This window comes from Caloenas nicobarica, chromosome 9 (genome assembly GCF_036013445.1).
Source record: "Caloenas nicobarica isolate bCalNic1 chromosome 9, bCalNic1.hap1, whole genome shotgun sequence".
NCBI lineage: Eukaryota > Metazoa > Chordata > Aves > Columbiformes > Columbidae > Caloenas > Caloenas nicobarica.
In genome coordinates this window covers 11,373,595-11,401,064 of record NC_088253.1, presented here as the reverse complement: position 1 = coordinate 11,401,064, position 27,470 = coordinate 11,373,595, and the positions used below count along the sequence as shown (strand labels likewise).

The following is a 27,470-nucleotide window of genomic DNA, read 5'->3' as shown; positions in this document are numbered from 1 at the left end:
AAATTACATGTTGTGCAATTCTAAACAACCGTGGAAAGAAAACAGGGTGTTGCAGTTTAGTAAACTGCCCACTGAGATGTGCTTTGCTGTAGTTGAGGAATATAAACTATGCGCAGAAATAACAATCATGTTGAAGATATCTCTAAGATTGTGATTTTTTTAAAAAAAGGCTGGAAATATTCACAGCAAATGATTCTGACAGTCCGCTACCTGTGTTGTGTTGTGCAGTGTCTGAATAAGAGTGCTGCACACAGAGAATTTGTAGCACTCACCAGAGCAGCAGCCCAGGCAGCTGCGGCGATTGCCATCCTCAGATCTGTATTCCGTGCTTACAGGATTATGAGGTATTTTTCCACAAGATAAAATAAATGGCTTTATAAATTGTTTAGCTGCTTTTCCATATTTTCTGCTTGAAGAAGTAGGAAACGGTAGGCTTTCAGCAGCTAACACTAAAACATAAAGTAGATTGGTTTTGTTTTTTAAAAAAGACTTCTTTCTTGTCAATAATACTGCTTTTTTTTTTTAATGGCATTTATTTTAGTTTGAACTTAAGAGCATCTTGTGCACCTTGCCTTTTAGGAAGAAAGTAGTTTCTAAAAAGCCAAACTGTACCTATGTACCAAACTGTACTATGAAGTATTTTCATAGACTTGAGCTGAACTGTGTTGATTAATTCTATTAGCTTTTCTTGCACTGATAGGAGTCAGAGGGCTCACTGCTGTGGCAATCACAGTGGAACTGAACAGAGTAAGAACTTCAGGAAGGGAGAAGGTGAGAGGGGCACGAGGAGGCAAGGGAAACCTTGTTGCCTGCAGCTCCAGCTTTAATTGCAGCCTGTGTAGCAGTAGGTCACTTACTAAAGAGCCAAGTTGGTATTACTAGCATGGAGTCCTTTCTCATCATAACTCAAAACAGAAGCAATTACCATAAACAGCCTTAGTGAATATTTTTTTAGCCCAAGTAGTAGGAGAGAGATAACAGGGTTTTTTATCTTGAAGATATGTAGTGTTATTGCTTCCTCTCTATAGACGTACATGCAGAGGATAAAACAAAAGGTACCAAACCATTTTTTCTTTAAATCCTTACTAGTAAATGAAGCCTGGATGTATTATTAATATTTTGTTTCCAGCACTTCACGCTCGAATGGCTGATAGTAAGCAGCATATGTATTAGCTTGGCTGTTCCATTATAGTTAAGCATCTTTATAAAGTGTTTACAGATTTACATAACAATATTGAGAAGTTTGGGAATACTGGTCATATTTGTTTACTTCTTTTCATTGTTAAGATCATTATGTGATGTTAATGAAGAATAACGATCAGTGAGTTTAATTTCAAATGCCTCCAAAATCTATTTGTGTAAGCAGTTTGCTTACATTTTTTTTCAGAGCAGGTTTAAAAATGCACAGCTGTCTGGGCGTACCTTCCTATTTCATTTCTGTTTGGAGCACGTAGACCCCACTTAACAGTCCAAAAGCCCAAGCACATCTAACTGCTGCAAACGAGCAACACACTATAGATCCCTATAGCAGGTGTACTTGTCCATCGTGATTAGCTTTACTGGCCATGGCGTTGAAAACTATTTGGCTCAAAGGACACTCCATAGCAAACTATATCTGAGATGGCAGTGCCATTGATTAACTGAATGCAATTATGAAGCAGACTGAACTGGCCTTAATATGTAGAATTTGCTAACATCAATGCATTTCTGCAGACAAGGCAGTCAAAAGAGGAAAGCTCGGAGCCTGCTTGCTGTGGGATTAGATTTATACCTGCCACGAGAAGGTAAATCCGGAGGTGTTTACTAAACAGGACAGAATGACTCATTTTACATCTGTGGGATGGTTTGTATTTAAAAAGTTTAACAAAGTTAAATGATAGGGAAGCTTGGCAAATAAATACTGCATACTAGGTGCTTCAATTTTATTTTTTTCTATGCAAAACTGGGGCGCGGTGCGGGGGGAGAAAGTGTCCTTTGCTTTTAGAATTAACTATTATCATAGAAAGCCACTATAATAACTAGTTTTGAAAGGCTTTTTGTATTTAAGCCACTTCCAAAATAAGTTAAATCTCAGTTTTCAGGTCCTTTAAGTCCTACCTTATTTTTACCCCTCAACAAAATGGAGGTACAAAATGAGCTCTAAAACCACAGACCTAATGTTGTAGTGATGTTGTAATGATATTGTAATTGAGGTGATTTCCGTTTTCAATAAAATAAAAATAAAAACTTATCTTTCTTTGAAGAAACAGAACAAATATTTCATTCCTTATTTATGAATTACTTATTTAGAAACCCCTGTCTGTCAATGTTGGTTGGGTATTTTTATGTAACTGTGCAAAGGAATGGGGCTGAGAAGCCACGACTGCTCAGGATTTTAGAAAGACATCCCAAGATGAGTGGGTTTGGTACCAGTGAGATGTTTATCTGTTGCTGCAGTTATAGAATGTGATGTAGGCTCAAGCTTTTCCCTATATTCACATTTTTCTCTGCTACAAATACTGTAAGTAAGATTTCCTTATTTCTCATAGAAAATCATTCTGCTTTAAAGAAGATGGTAGCATATATTTATACATATGCCTGTACGAATATAACAATGAGTGTTTTATTAGTATCTTGCAGAAGAGTAAAGTGAATTACACTGAAAGCTGAAACAAACATCATAGGGACTTTATAAAAATTGGCTGTTCTGCTAAGATTGAAGGAGAATATATTAGAAACCCCAGGGATAAGTCAAAGTGCCCTTTATGATGGATTGCTAGCTGCTGGAGGTAGAGACCTCAGTTCAGGTTTCACTGTGTTACACAATTTCTGCTTCAAATATTAATTTTGACCTAGTGTTTTAAAGAATTATTAGAAAGTAAGAAATCAATACAATTCTGGTAATTTAAATCACAGGGAAAATAGGAATAAATAGCCAAATCAGTTACTGAAGTATCAAAGGTATCTGGATATGTTTTTATTGATTTATGGCATTTATTGTCACCAGCACAAAGACAGCAGAATTGGCAATCAATGCTGCTTCTCTGTTTTGATGACTTGATCCTCAGAAGGAGGCAGAAGGGCTACTTCAAGGGTCTAAATCCAAAATGTAGGTCCTTGGAGTTCTCTCAGATACTGCTCAGGCCTAGAAAAACGTTGGTAGTTATTTTCAGCATAAAAATCTGTTGGTTGTGAAACGGCATTTTTCCGGGCATGTGTAGAAATGTTCAATTCTTGATAAGCAAGTATCTTGGTATCTATCTTATATCTAAACCTATGGCTTAATGGCTTACATCTAAGGCTTATAACTAAGCTCCAAAGAGGGCTTAGGTATAAATTAGATATTTCTACAGTTACCTTGCATCTTGGACTAAATCCATTTGGAAGGATCATGAGAGAATATGATTCTCTGTTTTTCAAATTCCAAAGGAATGCCCTAATCAGCAAGTCAGGAGATTTTACAAGACGGTATTAAAACGTAGCAAAACTCTAAATATGCTCATTAGTCAGTATTTCATAATTATTAATACAATTTAATCTTATTATCTTGAAATTTCCCAAGGTAGTCTTATTTTGCTTAATAAAAAAATTATTGCACCTCAGAGACATAAAAATAACTGTCAATCTTCTCCATTTTCCTTTCTTTCAGGAATTAAGCTGGGAAGCTGCAGAGCATTAAAGTGATGTGTTTAATGTGTGGTGGCATCCTATGTGCAGAACATTTTATCTGAAACTTTTCAGTAGCCCCAAACTTTTTGACTTCCAAGGTGGAAGGGGTAGATTCTTGGATACTCCTGTGCCTACAAAATAACCAAAAATGAAGGAGGACAATTGTTTACATGCCGCTCTCATCTGCCTGGGCATGCTGTATTACAGCCATGCCATAACTACAGAAAAAATGAACCACACAAGGCCATCACTTCATGGTCACCATGAGAAAGGAAAAGAAGGACAAGTTCTGCACCGTTCAAAAAGAGGCTGGGTGTGGAATCAGTTCTTTGTTATAGAAGAGTACACGGGACCAGATCCTGTACTAGTAGGAAGGGTAAGAAATAATTTCTTTTTCATTCACCGATTAATAATTATTAATTTGTATTGTTATTTTGTGAGTTACTTTATTTTCTTGCCATTGCCTTTCTGTTGTATTAGCTGCTTCTACTTGTTCACCTAGAATTAATCGTTTGATTGTAGCTCAATTAAGATTCTAAGCAAAATACTTCCTAAGTGAATACAAATTTTTCCATTGATCTCAGCAGTCTTTGAATGAAGGTGTACAAGCTATTATTTAATACAACAGCAAGAACCACAGCAACCACCTGAGCAACAAGATGTCTCAAGCGTATCTGGTTAGCATTCCTGGGTCTTTAAAAATAGTTGTAAAAAAATGTAATGTCTAACCCTCCTGGGGTTAGTAAAAGTGTACTGCTCAATAGGTATCTCTTCATCTTTTCATTTTCAGGTTATCAGTGGAATTAAATATATGAGGGGTATGTATATACAGAGACATATATCTGTCTGCAAAAGTGTACCTACACACATCCTGGACTGATTTTTTTAATTCTGTTATTGTCTAATACTAGCAGAATATAAATACATAACTAGAACAGTATATATGCTAAATCATAAATTGTCAGCAGAACTGCGTTGACTTAACCTCAGCACAAAAGACTGGAGAACAGGATCAATGACAGCAAATACCATTCTGGGCATTCTGGTTTAAAAGACGGTTTGTATTGTGCAATTTGTAGAAGTAAATATAAAAGCAATAAATCTGTAATTTGGCTCAATGTTTCCCTCATTCATCAAACTGAAGTGTGCATTGGTTGTGAAAGTGAGAATCTTTAGTAAGCATTTGTTACTTCTCTTATATTAAAGGGGTTGTAATTAAAACCTAGTTGGCAATCACTGATTGGCTCATTTGTTACATCCTATCTGTCACTTTGCAACTTTTTACATGCAACCTAGTAGAATATGATTCATATGAAGTATACACAATCTTTGCAAAAACAGCTCTTCCAATTTATTTGAATAAAGAACCTATTCTAGATATCTTCTCATATATTCTCTTCCTTAAATCTTAGAGCTTGGGTCTCAGTAGCGCCCTGGCTACGCAGGTCTGTGCAGGCAGCTGCCCGGAATGCAGGGCAGCTGTGTTCACAGCATGTGCCCGAGTACGGATTATTGCCTGATGTAAGACAAGATAACCGAAATGATACTGATTTCGTGAACTTTTAAATTTCATAAACACATAGATGAAATGTATACCATCTTGTTAAGGTATGTCTGTTTCTCATTTTGTAGCTTCATTCAGATATTGATTCTGGAGATGGAAACATTAAATACATTCTCTCAGGTGAAGGAGCAGGAATCATTTTTGTTATTGATGACAAATCAGGGAACATCCACGCAACAAAGACACTGGACCGGGAGGAAAGAGCTCAGTACACTCTCACAGCACAAGCGGTAGACAGAAACACTAACAGACCTTTGGAACCACCTTCTGAATTCATTGTTAAAGTTCAAGATATAAATGACAACCCGCCTGAGTTTCTTCATGAAAACTACCATGCCAATGTGCCAGAGAGATCGAATGTAGGTAAGTACTCATAAACGCACTTCAGTTCCTGGCCTTATGGAATACGTTGCGTTGTCAGTACATCTTGGCTTTATTCCATTCCTATTGTCTAGAGTTTTGGGAAGTAAAATTTACTTCATGCTCAGCCAGGGACTCAGTCAATTTATCTAATTTGCTGACCAAACCAAATCCTGCACAGCTACTAACTGTCATGGCTGAAGTGTCTCTAGATGGCTCATTGAACAGGACTATTTCCTCCTCGGAGGAATGTGAGGGTCCCCTGCAATTTATGGAGTGTGAATTCTCTGGGGTAAACATCAAGAGCATTCCTTTGGCAGAGCTGTGTAATAAAGCTAAGGAGTTACTGCCACACTATCTATTCCATTTTCATCTCCTATTTGAGCTTGTGTCTACCTCAGAGATTTCTACAGGAATGATTTCTCTGAAACTTGGTGAAGAAAATGTAAAAAATAAAGTCTGTTGTTTGGCTGTCTAATGACAAAAGCAATATAACGCTTAAACTACTGAGGAAAAAAAATAATGGTACAGAGTGACTGCTGACTTTTATATCTTTACCGTTTAACACATTGACATCACAGCTGGTAACAAATCTTTTTGGAGCATATGAGTCTGTCGTATATAAATTGCCGAGTAATTTTTTTTTCATTTATGAAACCTGGAAATAAAAAAGTTAAGAAACGGTTAGGCCGTATGACTGAAAGCATCTCTGCATGGTTCTTACAGGCATGTTTGCTTCTGACTGTATTTTTTCTCTGTTTGCTTTCCGTTTTTAGGTACATCAGTTATTCAGGTAACAGCTTCAGATGCTGATGATCCTACCTATGGGAACAGTGCCAAATTGGTTTACAGTATTCTTGAAGGTCAGCCGTACTTCTCGGTCGAAGCTCAAACAGGTATTATTGAGCAGTTTATTTGAGTAGGACTTCATAACTGGCACACATTAAAAGGAAGAACTAAATATATTGACTGAGGCAGTACAGTTGGGTATATCTACTGATGTGTTTGAGCAAAGCTGCCTTCATTCTTTCCTGATTCTAGTTAAGCTCTTTTGCAGGTTGGTCCCCTGGCATTTGGTAGAGCTTCTGGGTACGCTACACTAGAAAGATGATACTATTTATTTTGTGGTATGATATAGAAATGGCAGTGTCTGTGCTGAACAGGAATTCTCCAGGATTATTCTTTGTTCAGTTGTGTTGGATATTTGGGCTATTTTCCTTGTGTAGCATGATGCACAGTGTAGGGAAAACAGAATCTGCACCACCACTGCAAATATCGCTGTATTTTAGTGCAAGTTAAAGATGTTGTATCCAATTTTTTGTCATGTGAACTTGTGAAAACTTGTATGTGCTATATTTTCTTTGTATTTATAGGAATTATCCGAACTGCCCTTCCGAATATGGACAGAGAAGCTAAGGAAGAGTACCACGTTGTAATACAGGCAAAAGATATGGGAGGACACATGGGAGGCCTCTCAGGGACAACCAAAGTGACAATTACACTTACAGATGTCAATGACAACCCACCAAAGTTCCCACAGAGTAAGTAACAAGCAAATCCTTGCATCTACTACCAGTACCCGTATTTGTGAAGTATCAGACATACTCAAAACTTCAAAAAGCAGTAACTGATGGATTATCATAGCACACATGTGAAAAGATAAATATTATTTACACATTTTTGCTAGTAACATACAGAGCTTTAGTGTCTGGATTATTTGCTTTTTGTTGCAAAATGAGAGGTCAAGATCAGATTACAAAGATTCCTAACCCTACACTTTGTTTTTGAAACTACCAGACCATGTTATAGTAGAAATAGATCTATGATACGATCAGGGAGACATAGTCTAGGCTTCTCTGTTAATGGAGAAGGAGGCCCCATTTCTTGAGGTCTGTCTTGTGTGTTAAACCAAATTGGTCAAAAATACTAGAAGATGTACCTGCCCTGCAGCAGTGCTGGGATAAGCTTTTCCGTTTTCATAGTTATAGTGTGAATGTAAAAGACATTTCAAAAAAGCAAGCAGTGTCTACTACTCTGCTCAGACCCCAAGAACTTTAAGAAAACCTTGCGAGGAAATAGGAGGTTAAAACAAACATCCCTGTGTGTATTATGTAGGAACAGATTCTTCTGAGTTGAGAGAGCTGCAGGAGGCAGTAGTCACATAGCGCATGCAGCAGAACACTCTCCAGTTACATGTACAGTCTTTGAAAGAAGTGGCCTCCAAGTAGCCTCATGTCATGCCTTTCAGTACTTCAGTTTCATAGCTATTTGCAAGCATAGTTATGATAGTAGTTTTCCATGGACAAATCCACTTTGCTTTTTGATGAAGATGGACACAGGAAAGGAGATTTATTTTATGTTCTTACAGCTGTATCTCTCAGGCTTGAAGTCTCTTGCTTTATTTGACCTTTGACAAAAGTGTTGCACAATCTATTAAGAGCTGCTGCTGATGCCATTTCAGGTCTCTGACAGACCTTCAAGTGACTGAGAACCATTTTTTATTTCACATAGTCTTTCATTTTAAGTGTTGATGCTTCATCCTTTACTTCTATAAACGCTCTCAGTGAATGGTGAATCTCCACAAGGATAAAAGTTAAGACGGGATACTCCTCAAGACTTGTGTTTACCATGGCAACACAAACTAAATTGGGTACAAATACATTTTTTAAATTGATGGTTGAAGTGAATCGTTGGTGGTCAAATAGTTATGTTTCATACCTGTGCTACTTACTTTTCACATATAAAATTAATCGGGGCTGACATTAACAGATTCAGTCTTCACAGTTGGGTGGAAGTACATTAATGGACCCACACATCTGTTCTGCATCTCTTCTCTACATGTGTGTTTTTGTTTCTTTGGAGGGTTTTTTTTGTTGTTTGTTTGTTTTTAAATTGGAGTGCAGACTACACACCAGCCCACCCTGTTTCTCCTGTGAGCAACCCTTACAACACTGATACGTCCTGGACATGACCATCTCTCTAACAGCTTTTCTTCCGGTGTTGCAGCTTCCTGGACCCTCACGCAAGAGCTTAAATGATGTAGTCAGGCCCTAAATGAAAAAAAATCTATGTCAGCATTTTCTACCATTCTAACAGGAAAGTATTACATCCTTAAAATGACAGGTTTTACATACCTCACAAACACACCTTTTCACTCCAAATCATAATACTGTGACCCCAGTACATGGTATTTTGTTGTGTAACTCCATCAAAGGATGGATTTTTCTTTACAAATTCAAGCCACTTTACAGAGTGTTTTGGGAGAATATTTATCAGAAATGCCAAATAACAGTTACTCTACTTAATCATTCGCCCCCAACTTAAAACCAGGATTTGACCTGTTTATATAAACATCCAAGTGATTGGGTTTTTTAATTCTACTTTTTTTTTTTTTTCTTTTTTCCCCATTGTTCAAGCCCTTAACGAGTTATATGTGCTTAAGTTTTGGGTTCTTTGTGACTGGAGTTAATGATCTATTTTGATGATATGCCAATTGTTTTTATAGGTAATGAGCCAAGTCCCTGCTGGGTGTAAGTGTGGCAACAAAGAGAGGGGAATCAATTAGATTATTTTATTTTTTCGTGCCCTTTTTTTTTTTCCCCCCAATTAATTAATGCCGATGAAGTGGCAGAAAATGCCGACATACATTTGTACATTTAGGATCAGGTTATGTTATCTGAACTCTGGAGTTCGTTGGGAAGGTCGTGGAATCAATGGTGCCTAAAGGACAACTGTTGGAGAGAGATTTTTCCGGAACAGTATTGCTCTCCTCTGGTGTCCCTGAATAAACAAGGAAAAACTTGTATGGCAACACATCTGTGAGATGCTTGGGGATGGTTTTCCTATCGGTGTTTGATGAGGGAAAGCCATTTTTTGCTTGGTATGGAATCCCATACAAATTGGTATGTATTCTCTGTTGTGTTAAATTTTAATAATCATTGCTACTATACATTCGTACTCCAAATTAAAGCCATAGAAAGCAGCAGATTAATTCTTTAGTCAGCACAGCAGAGAGGTCTTATCCAATTCATGGTATATGTCTCCTGAATGAATGGGCAGAAATACTTCTGGACTCTACAGAGCTGAAGGTCATACCATGAGTCACATGAAAGAGAATTTTCCTTCCATTTTTGGAGTAGGATTTCTGATATGAATTCTAACCTTGATGTCACAACAGTTTCTGCATTCTGAATGATAGGTTATCTTTTTAACCCTATCCTGAACAGAGATACACAGATCTGTAAAATATCAGTGATGAGGTAATGTTATATAGATTAGCAATGTGTTTTAAGCTTTCATAGATGACTTTCTTCTCAGAGCTCTTTGTAATATAACATTCCTTTAGGGGATTTGAACATATAAAAAAATTACTGTGTTTATTTGGAACTTACAAGTTGAATGAGTAAATATACAACTGGAGAGCAGACTGCGTACTTAAGGCAAATGCCTTTTTTTTGTTCCACCAGGTGTGTACCAGATGTCAGTGTCGGAAGCAGCTGTCCCAGGAGAGGAAGTAGGAAGAGTGAAGGCCAAAGATCCAGACATTGGGGAAAATGGCTTAGTAGCTTACAGCATCATTGATGGAGATGGCATGGATATGTTTGAAATTACAACAGATTATGAGACTCAGGAAGGTGTTGTAAAGCTTAAGAAGGTGAGTAAAACCTACTGATGTCTAGTGTTCTTTGTTGCTGACAGAATATTTGGTAATAAGGGATTATTACCTAAGATGTAATATCAGTTAATGCAATTTCACTTAGTTTGTTTCTAAGGCTGTGATTAACTCTTAATATTCCATTTCCCCATTAGCTGAATTGGAATGGAAGAAAATAACCAAGAAGAGTTACATAAATACTGTACAGTGGATTAATTGCACAAACTAAATGAATTCATAATAAAAAGTCACGGTAAAATACAATGCCATCAGCTTCATTGTTAATGAAGTTTTGCCTAGTGCTGATAAGTAGCGGACATTCACTGTTGCTTTATGTTCAGTCTGAATAGCCTCATGCCCTATAGTTTGAATTCTTCAGCTATGCATTGTCCACAATATTGTTCTGAAGGAGTCACAGGCTATGCAAAAAGCAGCAAAAATACTGAGGTGATTTCATATAGAATCCATCAGTATTATCTTTAAAAATGCTACTAAATGAATTTTAAATTACAAATTATAAAGCTTAAATCTTATTCATTATTGAAGCATTATTATTTTGCCCTTTGCATCTTTATAGATATTAATATTTCTTTGAGATAATCAAAACTCAAAGGAGAAGGCCTGGGCAACTTAAGTTCAAAGTTAGCCCTGCCTTGAACATCAAGGCAGTCTCTCAGGAACAGACCCAGAGGTCTCCCCTCTGGTCAAAACTAGGCTGTGGTTCAATTACTGTCTCTGTTTTAGAGGTGGGAGTGTATTTTTTGTGTATTTAAAAACGTGGACGAACTGTTACACCCCTCAGTCTATGGCGTTACTGTACTCTGTGAATTGTGGTTGGCACCTGCATAATCGTTTTGAGGCTACCAATACTGCAACGCTGCAGTGATTTCATGGCAATGGCAATGCAGATGCTGTGACTGTGATCAGGCTCCCATGGGGTATTATTTCACCCCCTCTTTGTAAAGTGCCGTGAGATCTATGGATGGAAAGAACTACAGAAACGAAAGCACTACTAACTATCTTCATATGTCCCCTACCATTTAAATAATTTATTTTGTCTGTGTCCTGTCTCATGGTGCACCTAGTAGCAATTCGAGCCACATTTGTATGTCTAAAGAAATGCCTGCCAGCTTGGGATAGACCGGGCTGGGCATTTTGTGGGAACCCCTTTATCCATCGCTCTTTAGTGCTACTTGGAAGGCTGTATGAAGAGAAGGTTAATTTTTCCCAATAAAGGTGATTTTCTGAGTGATACAGCAAGCAAAGAGCAAGACAAGGCCTCTGACGTGATACTTTGAGTGCCTTCCTATGCTGCTCCATACATAGAATGTAGCTCCTTCCATTTAAGTCTTTATGTTTTTAAATACACACATTTCAGTCCAAGCTTGTTGACAGATGCTCACATTTGTTTTATGTCATTGAATACTAGGGGACTGCTTACTGCTTTTACACTCTAGTTTTCCTAAATCTGGAATGCATTGTTGTCTTGTTTCTCACAGCTCTTAGATTTTGAAACCAAAAAGTCCTACAGTCTGAAGGTAGAGGCAGCCAATGTGCATATTGATCCTAAGTTCATCAGCAATGGGCCGTTCAAGGACACAGTAACAGTGAAAATATCAGTGGAAGATGCTGATGAGCCACCTGTATTTTTAAAGCCAAGTTATATTTTTGAAGTACAAGAAAATGCAGCATCTGGTACTGTGGTTGGAAAAGTACATGCCAAAGACCCCGATGCTGCAAACAGTGCTATAAGGTACGCTTCATTAGAGAGAGCTGTTTCTTTCTAAGCATTAGCATGTAGAATTGTTATGCAAGTTATTAAGATAGTGTGATAGATCTACCGCAGTAATATTCTAAATTCACCCAGAATATTAATAACTTTAACCATACAGCGTTGTTTTTGTGTCTTGTTCCATAAGCTACTAGTTTCTCAAAGCCTTATCACAGTAAGAAAGCATACCATAGCTACGTCTACCTAAAATATACTTAAGGACATCTCTTTTAGGCTTTATTCTAAATTATATTTTCTATAAAATATCCTATGCTGTTATCACAGCATGTTTTTTCCCAAAATGTAGAAGTCTACTATGCGGTACATTAGAGATTACGCTGGTTAATTGTTAACTGTTAATTGCTACTGACAAGCGCATACACACGCCTACTTTCTGCAGTTACATTGGGTAGTCTTCTATTAGATTATTTTTATTTGTCATGTTCTCAGTGTAAATTATATTATGAAGCTCTGTTTTGAGGGTATAGTTAACATTTTAAAGAACTGCAAGGCAAAGATACGAAAACCAGAACTGGATAAAGATGTACAAATATGTAAATAATGGATAATATCTAATAATCTGGTATGATCAATTAACATTCTGAGTAATCCAAAGATCAGATGACTTAAAAGATCTTCATGATTAATATGAAACAGAAGAAAACATAAATATATCAGTAGATATTTTTATCATGTTTCATAAGAAAAGAAAATATTTTGGGGCTTTAATGCAGAGATATCAAAGAACAATAATTTTCCTTTACTCCAAAAATTCTGATCTAATATTTTTTCTAAATGTAGAAACTAACCACATGAATCTGCTTTTAAAGGAACATGTATCATCCCTTTGACCATGATATTAAGGGCAGCAATAAGTGTACTACTTGCAATTATTCAAAAATAATAACGGTATAGAACAAATTTGGATCCATGCAACTACAAAGTCTGTCTCTTATCTAATTACTGATTTTCAATCTTCTTTTAGATATTCAATTGATCGTCACACTGACCTTGAAAGATTTTTTATTATTAATGCAGAAGATGGCAACATCAAGACAATAAAAGCTTTGGATAGGGAAGAAATTGCTTGGCATAATATCTCTGTCTTTGCAGTTGAAGTCCGTAAGTATTTCACTAAAGTATTTCATCATCAATGGTATAAATTCTGTAGTCTTCTAATTATCTCAGTTTGATAAGCTGCAATAAATCCCAGTAGAAATACTTTAGCCTATTTCACTTTTACCTGGATACAGTAGGGATTTTGTTTGTTTTGAGGGGTTTTTCCTGCTTCTGTTTCATTTTGGTTTTGCCTGCTTTCAGACAAACAACACCAGGAAGCCAAAGTTCCAGTTGCAATTAAGGTCGTTGATGTCAATGACAACGCTCCAAAATTTGCAGCAGCCTATGAAGCATTTGTCTGTGAGAATGCTCGAAGCAATCAGGTATGCCTGGTCCTACCATCTCTCTGTGCATGAATTCCTGTCTTCAGGGTGTTAGCTCAGTTTTGTGTTGGTAGCTCATATGAATGGCAGTAAACAAACATTTACTTCGAAATTTTGACCAAAATGCCTAGAGCACACAGAAAGGCACTTTCCTCTGTTTTTATTTTGAACTGCTATCGGCAGTTACAGATACAGCGCTTCGTGTATTGAATCTGACTGGTATGGACTGTGAGTATCCACCGTCCCATGGGCAAGGAAGCTGGCTGGGAGCAGCTTTCCCAGCTGGGAGCCTGGTTTGGATATTCCAGAAACACGCAGCATCTTACAGGAAGAATCACAGCGCAGTGCTTGGAGGGTTTAGCCTACACATTTATCCCTGAACGATCTGTGAGGAAGAGGGGTTAGTGCCATACAGAAATACGGCTCTACACATTATCTGTACTTCTGCTTTTAGTATAGCAGTTTGAGAAGGACATTGTTGCTATGAGTTCCTCTGAGGTGCTGAATTTTCTGCAGAACTTTATTTAGTCTATTAAATTATCATTAGCACATAGTTGTATATAAGTGTATACTTTTACAGCTATAATTCTATGTTGGTTAAATGTAATAGCAAGTAAAGATTGCCTGTTCTAGTTTTGAGTCTGCTCTGTGTTTATAATTGCATACATTTGTTGAGGTATTTTGGGGGTTTCTGCTATTTCGAAATTCTTCGTATTCAAGAAATTTCCCAAAATGCTGTCTATATCTAATGTATCCAGAAATGGACCTGTTTGTTTACAGAGTACTTTTCTTTTACAGCAATTTATTACAATTAGTGCTGATGACAAAGATGACTCGGCCAATGGACCAAGATTTATCTTCAGTTTACCACCTGAAATTATTCATAATCCAAATTTTACACTCAGAGACAACAGAGGTTTGTGTGAAGATTCCCTCTATACTAGAGTCTAAATAAATGACAGAGTAAAACTAATAGCCAGCATAATGTCATGCAACAGCATTTTCATTATCTTTGAGAGAGTGTCTGTTTTCCAGAGATTTAGGGGAGGGAGGCAGAAAAAATATAGCTGAAATACAAGGATGTTTGTGGAATAATGTAATGCTTGTTAACTCACTTTCATTTTCTTGAATACATTTTTAAAAATTACATAATAATACCCTACATGAAAAATCCACTGCCATTTTACCTCCCAGGAAGAGGATAAAAATCATTAACAAAAACATTCACTAAGTGTAATTGGCAGATGTCCTCGATTTAGAGAAAACTTCCTTGCTGAGCTAGAATTAGCTGAGGCAGAATAAATTGTTAGGTTGCTTGTATTTGTTCACCTTACTCTGCTTGCTAGCTTTTGTAAATGATGAATCACAGGAGACATAGACTGAATTCCTAATGGAATAAAATCGCTGCCACACTAACTTTCTGAAGGAAATACAAAAGCGGATTTCTGCTGTGAAATATATCCAGATTGGGTATATCTCAGGATAATGGGTATCCTGATCTTTTTACCAATTTTATGTTCATGAAATATAGCATAACCTTGCTATGGTGAGACTTGTAGGCAAAAAAACCCAGGCACAGGTGAGCATCAAAACTTATTTGATCATCTGACAAAATAGCGTCAGTGAACCTAACTTGTCAGAGGTCAAGGAAGCCAGAGCGGGGTAAACCGAAGAAAATATAGAGGCTCAGCCCTAATACATAATTATTCTGGGGGGGTTTAATGATAATCAATAGGGTATTCTCATTCAATGTTCATTAATTTTCCTGCACAGGGGGGAAAAAAAAAAAATGATTCAGCTTCTTAGAAATTGGTTTTAATTAGCAAGCTTTAATATTTGAAGAAAACTACTGTTTTCTGAAAAGCAGAACTCAGTTAAACTGGTTTAAATAACGAATCCAGATGATTTCTTCTAGATTTGCAGAAGTACAAAAGGCAACGTAATTCAGATACATAATTTCAGTAAAAACTGTTTTCTCTCAAGTGTTACGTTGTGGCGTATTTTATATCAATATCGGAAGTGAGGGTAAGTATCATCAGAGTTCCTAAACAAAATCTCTGTTACTCTTGAAGGATCAAAGTAATACTGTTACCTAGTGCTTGACACTTGTACATACATAAGCAATTCATAAAAGATCCAGGAGGGAATATATTTATTCCCTTTAAAGTAGTAAAACACATTTTTAAAAAAAAAGATGAATGAATTTTTAGAGAGAAGTAAATAAAAATGTATTCTTTGCTTGAGGCCAAGTTTCGCTTTAAGAGATATTGTATGGTCACCATATCAAACTGAAAATGGATTACATTTTATAATCTAACAGAGGAAGCATAGGTCAGAATTGAGATGCTCTGATACAGCTGCAGGCAAATGGTGTTATGGTTCCTGACTCCAGCCAATTCCACTAATCTTTCATTTCCATATGCAGCAAAATCCTTCTTTTTTTTAAATGACGAAGTTAACTCAGACAAAAGTGTTTTATAATTGAAGTGATGATGTCAGTTGAATGTAGTGAGTGTACCTGACAATACTGCAAAAGGTTATTTCCGTAAGACAGTATTTAAGGACCGAATCTTCTTGTATAATTCCATGTTTGGGAAATGAATAGCGTAATGAAATCCATCCATTTCCATCTTGTCTTTCCCTCGTTTTTGTATAAACCTCTGTGCAGTGATGTTATTAATTCTTCTGTGGGGTTTTAAGTTATGGTAGAGAGCAAAGTAAAAATGTTAAAATTCTCTATACTTCCATATAAAGAAGCATTACCATTTACAAGTCAATTAACTTACATGATCATTTAAAGGTTGGATTTTTTTCAGTTGTAAATCTGAGTAGCCTATATACCATGCCACCACTTTCAGAGAGAATTGCTAGTTTCAAAGAAAAATGGCTTTATTAACTCTGGAGAACAGTTACTGAAAACTCCAATGTTTGGGTCTATTACAGAACTTTAAAGTGAATACAGTCCTATAATTATCATTTAATAGAGTTTCTTTCTACCAACTCCTAAAAGTAATCACATATTGCAGTAATCCAAAAAACGTAATCACGTTCTACATCCTATTAATAGCCTACTGTGTTACCAAGTTTTTCAGCTGAGACTATCTTCCATAGAAAACATGAGATAATGGCTTATCACATGCTGTGATAAAACACTGAATTACTTTTGTGCTGTTTACTTACATTATACCACGTAAATAAACAGCACTGTGTTTGCCCAGGCTCTGTTCGATTTTACTCCTATTGAAGTCAGAGCTTCAAAGCAGCAGCTCATGACACTTCACAGCAGAGAGACGGTTTTTAGCAAATGGATTTCCTGCTTTTAATCCCGCTCTGTTCTCAACTGAAATGCCCTTTGCTGGGGCTCGCTCACCTTGTGTGGGGCTTGGACACGGCCCGCGCCGCTGGAGGGACTGCAGCCACCCTGCTTTACCCTGCTGCACAAGGACGAGTTACACTGCAACAGCAAAAGCGAGGTGTAGTAATGTTCTCAAATACACGAGATAGTGCTTTACAAAGACTAAAATTAAATTTGTGATTCTACTAAAATCAGTGACTAAAATCCACTTTTTTAATAGAAACGTCCTCTGGCTCTTGATTTCTGACCTTTTAATCAAGACATTTTGAAACACATGAACAATAAAGCCAGGAGATTTCATAATGGATTATCCACAGCAATTGCCACTGGTAATGAGTTCAGACGGCTGGACCCCTGAAATTCTTCAGGTTTCTTGCTGAATCAGCACTCACGTTCTGATATAGGTTATAATGTCCACACTGCAGTCAGCTTCTTTAATCTAGAAGCCTCCTTACACAATATATAAGTTAACAACCCCCCAAAAGCTAAGCTACATTTGCCTGTGTGTTGAGGAAAAAATTGGAAAACCATCAATAAGATCACCAGAGAAAAAGACAAAAATCAAAGGTCAAGAAGATCACTATAAAGATCACCATAAAGTAATGCAATTGTAACTTGTAATTCTGCAGATTTCATGGAGACTATAGCTAATCTTCACTTACAGCACTTTTGGGTATTGGATATCCCAGACAATAACAGCTGGAAAAATGAGAGCGTGTGTATTTTTCTGGATGGTGTCGAGATGGTTATTTTCTTCCCTCTGTCTTGTGTTAACCCCAATTGTGTTTGTTAAGACTGTCAGTCAAGTAGCTCTCATATGTGTTAAGTAATAGTTTTAAGATGGTATTGACATTTAACTTCTGTTGCTTGGCTTTAAAAATGCCATTTTACCTGGATTATAGTTACACTCGTGGGATGTGAAAATAATGAAACAGCAAGGATGAGAATATTAGCTAGGATTATATGTTATCTTTTATCCAGGTAAAAGACTTTTTTTCCTCTTATGGATATTACGTTTCTTCTAAATGTAAGAAGTGAACATAAACAGAAAGAAAGCACAAAAAATGACCTTTTAGGGTTGGTATATGGTAGTCCTTTCTAAACTTTAGCCAGGCATGTTAATTGGATTTTTATTTTTTAAAAAATGCATTAAACTAGAAATCACTTCAAGTTAAACCAGAAAAATCAACCGTTGAATCAAATTTAGCCTTAGTGTAACATAACTGACTGCAGGGGAATTGGCCAGTCTCTATAATAACTGAATGATTTGTCATCCTTTTTTTATTTCTAGTTAGGAATACTATTTAAGCTGCCAAAAATCAAGAAAAATTAATATCATGTCATATCATATATCTTAGCCAACAGACTAAATATACTAATATATGATATTGCCTGTGCTTCCTTCCATATTGCCCTTGCAGCCTCTAGGCAGCTGTAGCTCAGCCCAATATTAATGTTCATATTTTTTGCCACAAGAATAATCTGTCCTATTGTGATCTTTCATTTAATAGAGCAGATCTTTGCTCTCATATTGAGGAAATGAATTATTACATGTTTTTTTTAGAGAACCCTGTGGAATAATTTTATTCTGTATCAATATATATTAGTTCAAGTATTAGTTGATAGGTTAATAGATATTAGATGTTACATTTCTATTTATACCAAACTGTTACGAGCCCATTAATTTAAAGTCCTATCACGCAGACACTGCTATCACTAAGGTCTTTTAAAACATTGTGCTACAAAGCCTAGCTAGGCAAATGCTGCATGTGGGCATTTAAGAAAAAATAGTAAGGGCACCTCCAAAAACAACAAGTAATAAATAATCAGATCTTAATCAGCTTCTCTGTCCTTAGCAAATATAACCATCATGTAGGGGAGATGTTAACAAGCTGTCTTCTCCCCAGGCATTATTTTTGTGAGACTTCAGTATCAGAAACACTGCAGTTCTGTCATGCCAAGGTAACCACAGTGGGCATCAGGCACGGTGGGCCTGGCAGGAGAGGTGTAGATATGGGGAAATGAATTAATTTGGCATGTAACAAACAGATCCTATCTAGGACAGTCCTAAAAAAAAAAATTCATCCCTTTTGATGTGATCTGCAGAATTTACTAACAGGAGAGTCAGATAAACAGGGCCCTAGTGCTAACACCCCATACATTGACTTGTGCCCACCGAATCTTCAATCTCAGACTTTGTCCTACATCGGGGTACTGCCTGCAAGGGTGGTTAATATGAGGCAAGAATACTTGTCTTTTTTATATAATTTATTCACAGACTTTCATGGAAATAGCAGTGATTAGATCATTAAGAGAGGTTTTATGATTTGCATTATTAAATTCTGGAATTTATGCTGACTCTTCAATAGGAAAATTATTAATCTCCTGCAGTACCCCGAGGCAATAGTAAAATGGGTACCATCAGAGATGAAGAGCCCTCCCTTAGACTACCCTTCTTTTTTCTTTTTCTTTCCACTATATAGTGAAAAATAAAGAACATGGCAAAACAGAAAAGGTTGTGTCAAGTAAACTCTTATCTTAAACTAGTTTTTGAAGGTCTGAAAACCACGGATGTGATTGTCTCATTTACTTCAGGATGTTTACAATTTTATAAACTTTGGTTCAGTCTGGGCGCTAAGAAACAAGGAGCACAATAAAGAAACCCTGTTTGTGTTTCCCAGCCGTGTCTGTCACAGCTGGGAGCAGGAAGCACTGACCAGCGCATCCCAGTGTTTCATGGCAGACGCTTCCCTTCAAATGCTTTTTCCCAGGAAGCGTGAGGGACTACCCACCATCACCTTCTGTGCTGAGACGGCACCTTGGTTTCCATCCTCGTGCTTAGCGAGGACAACTGGAAATAGTGTTAGAGCAATATTTTAAGTCTTCCTCATATTCACGTAATTCAAAATGTGCCCAGACATATTGTGCGTGTATGACCAAGCTTTCTGAATTCTGGCTTCGGGAGCTTGTGTGAAAAACAGTTTCTGATAAAATACTACTTACTTTAGTGTTTCTTACTGAAGCGGGTCAACACCGAGGCTTAAATCTGCTAATACACAGTAAAAGTTGGCTTTCGTTTTGCTGGGAGTGTCATTAACACAGGCCATTTTGGTACAGATTTCTGCCTTCCATTCCTGTAGGTCTGACACCAAGAACAACAAATCAGGGGAATTTGGTTTTTTTTCCCCTCCACTGAAGGTTTTATTTCTGGGAACAGACTAGAACCAGCCCAAACAGCAATGCCAAGGCCCAGTCATTCTGCTAGCTGATGAAGCATTGTGAGATTCCCAGGAAGTTAGAGGGGTGCTAAAAGGAGGTACTGACAGATTTTTTTGTGTTCCTTGTGTTACCCTCATCACCTTAAGATACTTAAAATTGAGTCCGATGCTGTGTGAATGAAACACAATACTGTAATTGCTCTTGGGTCACTAGGAAGGCAATACTTTGTGCTGGTCTATTGTACTAATAACACTAAGGTATCTGAAAATTCAGGGCCATTAGAGCAAGATATCTTTTTTCAACATTTAATAAGAGGATGACTTTGTGGAAAAAAATAATGGTGGCTATCTCCCTTCTTTAAACAGATAACACAGCAAGTGTTCTGGTTAGACGTGAAGGATTTAGTCGCCAAAAGCAAGATTTATACCTTCTTCCTATTGTAATAAGTGATGGTGGACTCCCCCCTATGAGCAGCACCAACACCCTCACCATTCGGGTCTGCGGCTGCGACAGCAATGGCTCCATGCTCTCCTGTAATGCCGAGCCCTACATCCTCAATGCTGGATTAAGCACTGGAGCTTTAATTGCCATTCTTGCTTGCATTGTGATTTTGTTAGGTAAAAAAAGTTCTTATTACTCTTCTATACTTGTTTGTGTTAAAAAATTAACCTTGCCTTCAGCTTCAAGATGGATATATAAATCTTAATTTCTTAGCTTTTATGTTTATAGGAGGTACTAATCTTCCTGGCTCAAATACAGTATAACTGCAATAGCAAACACCAATGAATTTAGCTGTGCTCAGAGAATCACCCTTTGTGGCCTAATATCAGTTAATCAGGGACTCTGTTTAAAGGAGGTCATGACATACAGTTTTAAGTTTCGTGATCCTCCTTGATGACAAGTTCCTTATTGAGGTGAGCCAGGATTAATGGCTCCTGCCACCTATTTCCCTCTAACTCCTCTAGTGTTGGAGACGAATGGCTCAGAAGACCTGATTTTAAGAACGTGCTATAAAGCATTTCCTGATGATTTGAAAATATATTAAATTACTATGGGTAAATTAAAAAACATTTTTAGTCTTTCTTATGTATTTTAAAATTATTTTATAGAAACTTGAAATGAGAGGGAATACAACAAAGGCATATGTTTTGAGGTGTTGCTTAAGAAAAATTGTGTTTTCATGGAAATGAAACATGGAATTAGAGTTAAGTTTTGGGCCTACAACAGAGATTAAAGACTCATCTTTGGTTTGTCGCAGGTGTCCATGTGATTGGGCTGCTTAAAGGCAGTGTCACGATGCTCATGCAGCACTGTGGGCCCACAAATACTTTTCTTTAATTAGTCTTGCGCTAATGAGTAATTAGTAAAAGCAATGGCATTTGACCCAAACAGAAAGCCTCAAATTGGTGTGTTCAATTTTGTCTACAAATGTCAATGCTTTTACCTAGCTAAAAAGGCAGATGTTAGCAAAAATACATGATGAACTGCAGCACAAAAGCTGAGGTTTCAGTGAATGCAATAATCTATTTATAAAGGAGCTAATGTTTGAGAGTGCAGTCTAACTTGTCTTTTTTTTTTTTTTTCCTATAGTCATTGTAGTGTTGTTTGTAACACTGAAAAGGCAGAAAAAAGAACCTCTGATTGTTTTTGAAGAAGAAGATGTCCGAGAGAACATTATTACTTACGATGATGAAGGTGGAGGAGAGGAAGATACTGAAGCGTTTGACATCGCTACTTTGCAGAACCCTGATGGCATCAATGGATTTATTCCTCGCAAAGACATAAAACCTGAGTATCAGTATATGCCAAGACCAGGGCTTCGGCCAGCTCCTAATAGTGTTGATGTTGATGATTTCATCAGCACAAGAATACAAGAGGCTGATAACGATCCAACTGCTCCTCCCTATGACTCTATTCAGATCTATGGCTATGAAGGAAGAGGCTCAGTGGCTGGTTCACTTAGCTCATTAGAGTCAGCGACAACAGATTCTGATTTGGACTACGACTATCTACAAAATTGGGGACCTCGATTTAAGAAACTTGCAGACTTGTATGGCTCCAAAGACACTTTCGATGATGATTCTTAACAATAAAGTTTAAGATTTGGCCTTAAGAACTGTGTCCGATGTTCAGAAGAATCCAGAAGAAATGTAAGCAGGTATTTTTTTAAAAATCAAGAAAAAATCTCATTTAAACATTTAAGTTTGACAGAGAGGATTCCTTTGATAAAAAAGGACATAGAAGTGGTAAATACTGTGAAGTACCTTTTCCTACAAAAGGCAAATATAGAAGTTGGCTGCCAACTTCACTAGAGGAAAAAACCCACTTAAGAAATACAAAATATTTAAATGAAGGAAGATGCTAAAAGCAAACCTACAAATAAGGGAAATCTTATGTATTATGAACATCTAAATCTTTTATGTCAAAGAAGCTTCCACAAATTAGAAAAGATAACAGTTCTGAGCTGTAATTTCGCCTTAAACTATGGACACTCTATATGGTAGTGCATTTTTAAACTTGAAATATATAATATTCAGCCAGCTTAAACCCATATGATGTATGTACAGTACAATGTACAATTATTATGTCTCTTGAGCATCAAACTTGTTACTGCTGATTCTTGTAAATCTTTTTGCTTATACTTTCATCTTGAACTAATACGTGCCAGATATAAAAACTCTGTCTTGTTGCAGTGGGAGGCGCCCTATTTCTATGTCATTTTTAATGTATCTATTTGTACAATTTTAAAATTCTTATTTTAGTATACATACAAATATCAGTATTCTGACATGTAAGAAATGTTACAGCATCACACTTATATTTTATGAACATTGTACTGTTGCTTTAATATGTGCTTCAATATAAGAAGCAGACTTTGAAATAAACTGATTCTTTTTTAATTCTTGTTCTGGTTATTAAGCATATAAGGAAAAACATAGTGTTTCTAATGTCCCATTTATAGTTCTGACTAATTTACTACAATCGTGACCTTTTAATAGCCTTATTTATTATGTGTTTGTAGTTGGTTTGTTGCCTTGTTAAGTGATTATTTAAAAATCAAGTACATTTTACAAATGTTTTTTAGATTAAAAAAAATTGTAATGTCTGGTGAACATTTTGTACCCTCTCTATCTACAGCTTGTGGCTGCTCCCAGAACACAGTAATAATCTTCATATACTACTACTGTGTTTTCTGGATTAAATTAAGTGTAATACTTTTCAATATTTCCCATGTAATATGCATTTATCTTGTATCTTAGGAATTCCAGAGGGTTCAGAAATGACTTTATATATGGACAGGAGTACTCCGTACTTACAATTTACTCCAGGCTTGTGAATTTCCATATCTGTGTTAGGCTTCTGCGGGTTCTAGAGACTTAAATCTGACTCAATTTAGCTATGAATTCCCTAAGGACTGTTCTACCTGACAATTACCTTACCTGAGTAGTAATTAAGATTCTGGCACTCTTTTTTTTTCCATTTTATTTTGATTTTTTTTTTTTTTTTTTCATTTACTGCAGTAGAATAGCATCATCTACTGATAGGAAGACATTTCAATTTGTGATGACAGACATACAGAGTGCTTTCAGAGTTGTTCTTTGTAATGTATGTTTTTAATTGAAAAATGATCTATAACTTTTTTATATTAGTTCAGACTGAGCAAGGGATTGGAATATGTTTCATGCATCAACATTTTCAGCATCTGTGTACAGCTGTACTTCTGCTAAATTTAATATGGTTTGCTGTTTAGGGTCAGAGATCAGCAGCTGCAATATGGGAAGAGGCAATAAATAGAACTGTTATACATTTTTCTACTGCTCATTTTACAGACCCTGTCCTTCATTTGCAGTCAGGTACCAAACTGCTTGATCTGAGAGGAAATCTGATTTGTTGGTGTATTGCTTTTCTGAAGACCCCCATATATGTAGTTAGATTAAAATTTAACTTGTTAAAATTATGAATGATGTTTCAGCTCTATATTCATAACATATTCACTTGTCCCATTATATCCCTATGTTTTATAAGGCAGAGTTTGCTAAATCAGCAGATTTGCTCTACAATGTTTATTGTAATATTTCACTTTATTATAGCTGTATGCATTCTATATAATTCTATAGTTTATTATTAACTTGGTTCAAATTTCTTTGGTGGTTGATTTTTCTCTGTTTATAATCCAAAGAATATTTTGCTAGATTTGCACATTTCTCCATTATAAATTTAAATAAACATTAAAAAATGAAATGAGTATCAATTTACAAATTAACAAATGGAAATAAAGTAAAAAAAAAAAAAGTCATTTGTAGGACTCCATCCTCATTGATGCTATCTGGGTTTATTTCAGTATTGAGCAAGACTTAGAATTAATAACTGCATTTTCTACATTTTTATGTTTAATTTTTAAGAAGGACATTGTCAACTACATTTTTTAATAGTCTTAAATGCTTTGAGTTTTAGTCTCTATTGTTTGTAGCACTCTCGTAGATGCTTGGAAATAAATTTTCTTTCCCTGCTGGTTTTGTCCTTTTTCATTTGATTATTTTTCCCCTTCACAGTGAATATGCAATTATCGTAGTCATGCTGATCTCAGCCAACACCACCTCTGAAATACTGGGAATTATGACATATCGTCTGCAGCACCCCCAATGAACAGAGTGTTTGGCACAACCACGGGACATTTATTTATGTTAAACTTCACAGTGGTGCTCACTGGAGTCAGGTTTAAAATCTGAGAGTGTAAAAACCAGCCCAGCACAGCAGCCCTGGGTTGGCCCCTGATACAAACCAGAGGAGCCCGCAGGCTGGGGCTGCAGTTTGTTGTGGTGCTCCCAAGGAGCTGAGCAGCCTGGGAAGGGATTTACTCGTATGAGTTACTTTAGCATAGTCTCTGTCTCTTCCCAACTGAGCCTCACATCCATAGAAGGCAACCAAAAGATTAACTACAACTGCAGTGGGTTTGAAGACAAACACTAATTAAAAGGAGGATCACCACGACTGAGCCAGGTAAGGTAATGGACGGTAGCAAGTGCAGATGATGTTTTGGCCTCTTTTTTCCCCCTCTTGTAAGTCCTGTCTGAGACATCATTTGGGGGGAAGTGGGAGGAATAACAAAACCCCTCCAAATACCCTCAGTAACAGACGGTGTGACATTCACCAGGAGTGATGTGTATTTTGTGAGCTGTGTACGTGTATGTGCTCCTGTTGGCAAAAATACTCAGGTCCTTGTCTAGCTGCGTATCACCAGAACTTGCATGTGAGCAAGGTTGACACGTCCCCGCTCTCACGTATATCCACAGTGCTCTTGTACACAATTTCTCTCATCGGCTGCAAGAAGCAATTAGGTATGCAAGTTCAGTGCTGGTTGCTAAGGGAACTCTCAAAACTTACACTGATATGGAAGGGGAGTGTTTGTTTGGGATTTTTTTTTTAGATTGCCTCTGTCATGTTCTTGCCATTATGTCAAGCAGTTTTTGATACCATGTCAAAGGGTACAAGCTTGCCACCAACATTTACATGCTCTTCTGCAAGATCATGCTTCAGAAACTGATATCACCACAGATGAGAAAAGCTTCTAGATAATTTACATGTTTTCTTGGCTCCGTATTGTTGACTGACTGGCAAAATAAAATGATGAATTTTACCATGTGGGTGCTGATAAGCTTATAGAAGAAGTGAAGAACGGGAAGTTAAATCAGGCTCACAATGAGGAAACCTTAGCTTTATGGGACCCAAAAGCCTGGAATTCTATGACTTCTCCAGCAGAATTAGGTGATTTTATTTAAAGGCTCAGTAAACAAAAAATCTAGGTAGACCCTGTACAGGTTTTCACTTTGGTAACTGATTGAAATACTGAGCTACTGTAACCAAAGCTGAAAAATCAGCGACAGAACCACATTCTATGGGGAAGGAAGGAAAAAAAAAAAAAAAAAAAAAAAAAAAGAGAAAGAAAAAGAAAGAAAAAAAAGAAAAAAGGAATGGCTTGTGAAAGTGAATGAGTGAGCTTGTTAGGATGAGTTAGATGCAGGTCTCTGGGGCTTTGCTATTGTTTTCACTAATTTAGACTGAGACTGAGGATCAACCAGTTTGACCCAGTTCCATGCCCAGGCATACTAGTTTTCCATTATTTTATATCATTAATCTCACAATTTGATAAGGAAGGCTGTTTCAAAATCTTGACTGACCAAGCTGGGCTGGCTATAAATACCCAAGTCACAAGAACAATTTTAACCAACTCTGACCTCTTCTCAATTGAGATTTATGGATTCATAGTCACTTGCAAAACGTGCGGCTTGTAGCTCTGCACAAAGTCCTGGGCCTTGCCTGCTCACCAGCTTTAGCTCTGTATTTGTTACTCCTTCCCTTGGTAACTGCAAACCTGGCTTCCAAAAATGAGGCTTTGTGCCTGCTCACAGGGGAGGATGAGCAGAAGCTGCAACCTCATGCACAGTCAAAAGCTGTGTCATGTACAACATGGAAGCTTCATGTCCAAGACCTCCTGTCTCCTGGGCAGAGGTGGTGGGTTGTACATGCTGGGGGCAAGTGCTTACCCTTGTGGGGGATTTTGCAGAGTACATGGAGCATTTCAGGTTTCTTCATGGAAAGAAAGAGAACTCAGATGTCCAAAGAGGGGAAGACTTGCTTGGATTGTGTGTGACTCTAAGACCTCTTTCCGGGTAAGAGAAATGTCCTTTTCAAGAGTCTTTCAGACTTTTTGTTCAAGTCAATCTGTGCTCTATAACTAATTAAATATTAAATGGGGCAGGGGATTGAACCTGAGATTAACAAACTCCTTGTGAGTTCTCTAACTGCAAAACTCAAAACCTGATTTTTTTTTTCTTTCTTTTATTTTTAGTACTTGTTTAGTCCATTTGCAGTAGCTTATAACTGCATCAAGAACAGCAACAGCTGAACCACCATCCAGGCTGGTGAGCAAAGCAGGGGAGAATCTGCTTTGGAGTGTCAGCTTGGGAGTGGCAAAGTCATAGCTGATAGTGATGAGGAATAAAACGTCATCTTCTACCTCATACTGCCAGGAGGTGAGAAGGAATAGATACAGCTCTTGTTTTCTGCGTTTGTTTCCATTATGTTTGCAAAATCAGGACCAATACTTAATTACTTATCTAAGTCTAGGAGAAAACTTTTGGTTTATCTGGAGTCCTCCTGGGTAGGGCTGTTTCTTAGACTCCTGATTACAAGCGTGCTCTTTTAAAATAAATGAAAATAAAAGCTTACGTTTGACATTAAACAGGCTTAAAAACTAGAAAGACAAAAAAACCCCAAATCAAAACTTACTCTCTAGTTTTTTTCTAAAGCTATCCCCCAAATGTGAAGACATTCCTAGCATTTTTGGTGTTAGTGAAAGAGACGTAGACTTTGTGATTGCTTTGGACTGAGGTTACCGCTTGCCTTTTTTTCTTTTTAAAAAACAACAAACCACAAGTTAAAAACATGTTTATTCT

General features: G+C 36.9%; 1 protein-coding gene across 2 annotated transcripts in view; it reads left to right on the top strand.

Moving 5' to 3' along the window:
* CDH11 (cadherin 11) overlaps window positions 1–24,100 on the top strand; it is an 82,949-nt gene extending 58,849 nt beyond the window's left edge. For both annotated transcript variants that reach the window (XM_065640603.1, XM_065640604.1), the window contains 11 exons: window positions 3,629–4,024; window positions 5,281–5,575; window positions 6,349–6,468; window positions 6,946–7,113; window positions 10,039–10,226; window positions 11,726–11,979; window positions 12,983–13,119; window positions 13,318–13,439; window positions 14,238–14,355; window positions 20,379–20,630; window positions 21,604–24,100. In XM_065640603.1, the coding sequence (XP_065496675.1) occupies window positions 3,797–4,024; window positions 5,281–5,575; window positions 6,349–6,468; window positions 6,946–7,113; window positions 10,039–10,226; window positions 11,726–11,979; window positions 12,983–13,119; window positions 13,318–13,439; window positions 14,238–14,355; window positions 20,379–20,630; window positions 21,604–22,100 (2,379 nt within the window). In that variant the 5' untranslated portion in view covers window positions 3,629–3,796 and the 3' untranslated portion in view covers window positions 22,101–24,100. The remainder of the gene's footprint in view (window positions 1–3,628; window positions 4,025–5,280; window positions 5,576–6,348; window positions 6,469–6,945; window positions 7,114–10,038; window positions 10,227–11,725; window positions 11,980–12,982; window positions 13,120–13,317; window positions 13,440–14,237; window positions 14,356–20,378; window positions 20,631–21,603) is intronic.
* Window positions 24,101–27,470: the final 3,370 nt, after the last annotated feature.